At 37.9% G+C, this 2,821-nt stretch overlaps 1 protein-coding gene across 1 annotated transcript; it reads right to left on the reverse strand.

Annotated features, from left to right (window-relative positions):
• Positions 1–538: 538 nt before the first annotated feature.
• LOC121749412 lies at positions 539–1,231 on the reverse strand. Its single transcript, XM_042143985.1, has one exon. The coding sequence runs from the start codon at positions 1,229–1,231 to the stop codon at positions 539–541; it is 693 nt and encodes a 230-aa protein (XP_041999919.1).
• Positions 1,232–2,821: the final 1,590 nt, after the last annotated feature.

Here is a 2,821-nt window from a genome sequence, read left to right on the forward strand (position 1 = left end):
CCCCATAAGATGTCTCCTTCAGCTCCATGAAGAGTTCTTTGTTCCCACACATGTGGTTACTAGCTCTAGTATCCAAGTACCACGTGTTGCACTGATCACCCTCAAGTCCTTTATGAGTAAAAAGAGAGGTTGAAATTACCTGCTCATTATTGTCTACACCATCGGCATAATGGACTTGTTGGTTGGACCTGGTATTTCTGGTTATTGGACATTCATAGTTGTACTGCCCGAATTCATAACAAGTATAACACTCAACATTTGCTTTATCAAACCCTGGTTGATTATAGGTTTGAGAATAACCGCCTTTGTACTGTTCTCTTCCTCGTCCTCGTTGTCCATAAGAATTTCGACCTCTGCCTCGATAGGTGGAATTTTGACGTCCTCCCTCATTTCGATAATTCTGGCCTCGTCCTCCTCGATTTTGGTAATTCTGGCCACGTCCTCCTTCGTAATGGTAATTTTGGCTGCGTCCTCCTCGGCCACGATAGCCTCGACCTCGACCTCGACCTCGGTTGTATCCGCCACGTGACGTCCCAGGCTAAAACTTCTTGTCTTCTTGTATCGACATCTTTGCTTCTAGCATATGCTCAGGTGACGGAGTGGTCTTTTTCTTCATGCGTTGCTCGTGGACTTCCAAGCTGCTCTGCAACTGGTCGATTGACATAATGTTAAGATCTTTTGATTCTTCGATTGCCGCAACGACGTGCTCAAATATCGACGTCAAGGACCGAAGAATTTTCTCAATGACACGAACATTTTCAATTATCTCTCCTTGCCTTTTCATTTGATTCACAATAACTAATGTTCTTGTGAAATAGTCTGAAATGTTCTCCGTTTCAGACATGGACAAACTTTCAAACTCGCCACGTAGGATCTGCAGTCGAACTCGTATCGCCTTATCAACGCCGGTGAAAGAATTCTTCAAAATCTCCCAGGCTTGTTTTGACGTGGTGGCTGCACTTACTTTCTCGAACATAGTTTCATCAATACCTTGATAGATATTGAACAACGCCTTCTTGTCTCGTTTCCTTGCATCTCTGAGGGCGTTCTTCTGGTTGTTCGTCAGGGCATCTTCGGCTTCTTGGGAGGCAGGTTCGGTGTAGCCGTCTTGAACAATATCCCACAACTCTTGTGATTGCAACAAGACTCGCATCTGAATACTCCAATTCCCATAATTGTGTTTCTCTAATTTGGGAATCTGGGGTTGAACCATGTTCAACGTTGCCGCCATAGATAGGATCGAGTGGCTCTGATACCAGATTTGTTGGATGTTTGACACGCAAAATATAGGAGCACTCAACAAGGATGAAATATGGAGGATAAATATTAATAAGCTTCTCACAAAAGGATTACAAAATACACTCAAAAGTGCTTCAGCACTACAAAAATTCTCACTTTCTTTCTAATTTGAGCTACGGCTCTTTCTCTGTTAACTCATTCACTTCTCTTTTCTTTCTTGATTGATTTTATTGAACTACTTCTACCCCTATTTATAGAGATTCAAAACTAGTCAACTATTGCTAGCTACAATACACATCAACATAACGTGGCTTCATTAGCGTAATTAGGTAGAAAACAAATGTAGTCCACTAGCTAATATATGTTAATGAGGTAGATAGGTCGTGCATCCTCATGACCATAAAGTATTCCAAAGATTACACTACTATGATAAGGTGGTGATGCAGTACCTTCATCATCATTTCTTAAATGTGAAGAAATTGAGTTTACTAATTTCAACAATGTAGAGATCAACCTACATGATGTAGCAAGAGATGATGCATAAAAGAATGTTCTTAAATCATGTACACCTTTTGTAATATACGAACCCAGCCTCTGTGTAAACAGACTTGTTGTTGTCAACAAAATGAACAATAAGATGAATACCAATGTAGATTTATCATCAAGAAAAAACAAGAACACTTGGTTCAGTATGAAGCACAATTGAGTAGTTTATAAGGTAGATATATCATCAAAACATTATTCTTTGATTGAAAAAAAAATCGAACAAATATCCAATGTACGTAAATCAATAACATCCGAAGCAATTATAACACAAAACACAGACAATCATTGAAGAACATACTTATAGTTATAAAACCCAGATATTTTAGGGTCGAAATTTACCAGAATTTTGCCCCTTTTACAACCCAGATATTTTAGAGTATAATCGAAGTACATGCTTTAATCGAACGTCATTTTTGGTCAGGGAAATCCTGAAAATCATCAGCTTTGTATTAAATAAGCAAAATCCCGTCGTCGATTGTTGAAAATTGAAGTCGCTCGTTGCAAATCGACCACGAATTTGTGAATGATAATCAATAGGGCGTCGATTTTCAATATCTTGTTCGGCGCCGTCTTAAAATTCGATTCAATTTGGGGATAGTAGGGTTTCAGGGAGAGAGAATGTGAGGGAGACGAAAAAATGAGGTGATAGTGAGAGAGAAGGAATGCATATCGCCAGTTTTAATTAGAATGGCGGAAATCTTGGATATGCAATTCAAAACAGATTCCATAAATTATTGTGATACCATTTTTACCCTGATAATGTACGAAAATGGCCAAATAATGTAGCTTGGGTTATTTAAATCATATCCATCCAATCCATTTATCCTATGGTTGTGATTTGTTTTGTGTATAACACTAAAGGGGTTTAAGGACGTTAATGCCCCTATATATATATATATATATATATATATATATATATATATATATAAGGAAAATGATTAATACAAAAATTGATTTCAATACAAAATCCAGAAAAAATCCCGACCATGAGATTTGACAATCTAATGGTCAATAATTAAATAAAAACATGGAGGGT

Source organism: Salvia splendens, chromosome 9, assembly GCF_004379255.2.
Source record: "Salvia splendens isolate huo1 chromosome 9, SspV2, whole genome shotgun sequence".
Taxonomy (NCBI): domain Eukaryota; kingdom Viridiplantae; phylum Streptophyta; class Magnoliopsida; order Lamiales; family Lamiaceae; genus Salvia; species Salvia splendens.

Coding starts and splice junctions, on each gene's coding strand:
- LOC121749412 (XM_042143985.1), bottom strand. CDS start 1,231: ATGGCGGCAACGTTGAACATGGTTCAACCCCAGATTCCCAAATTAGAG.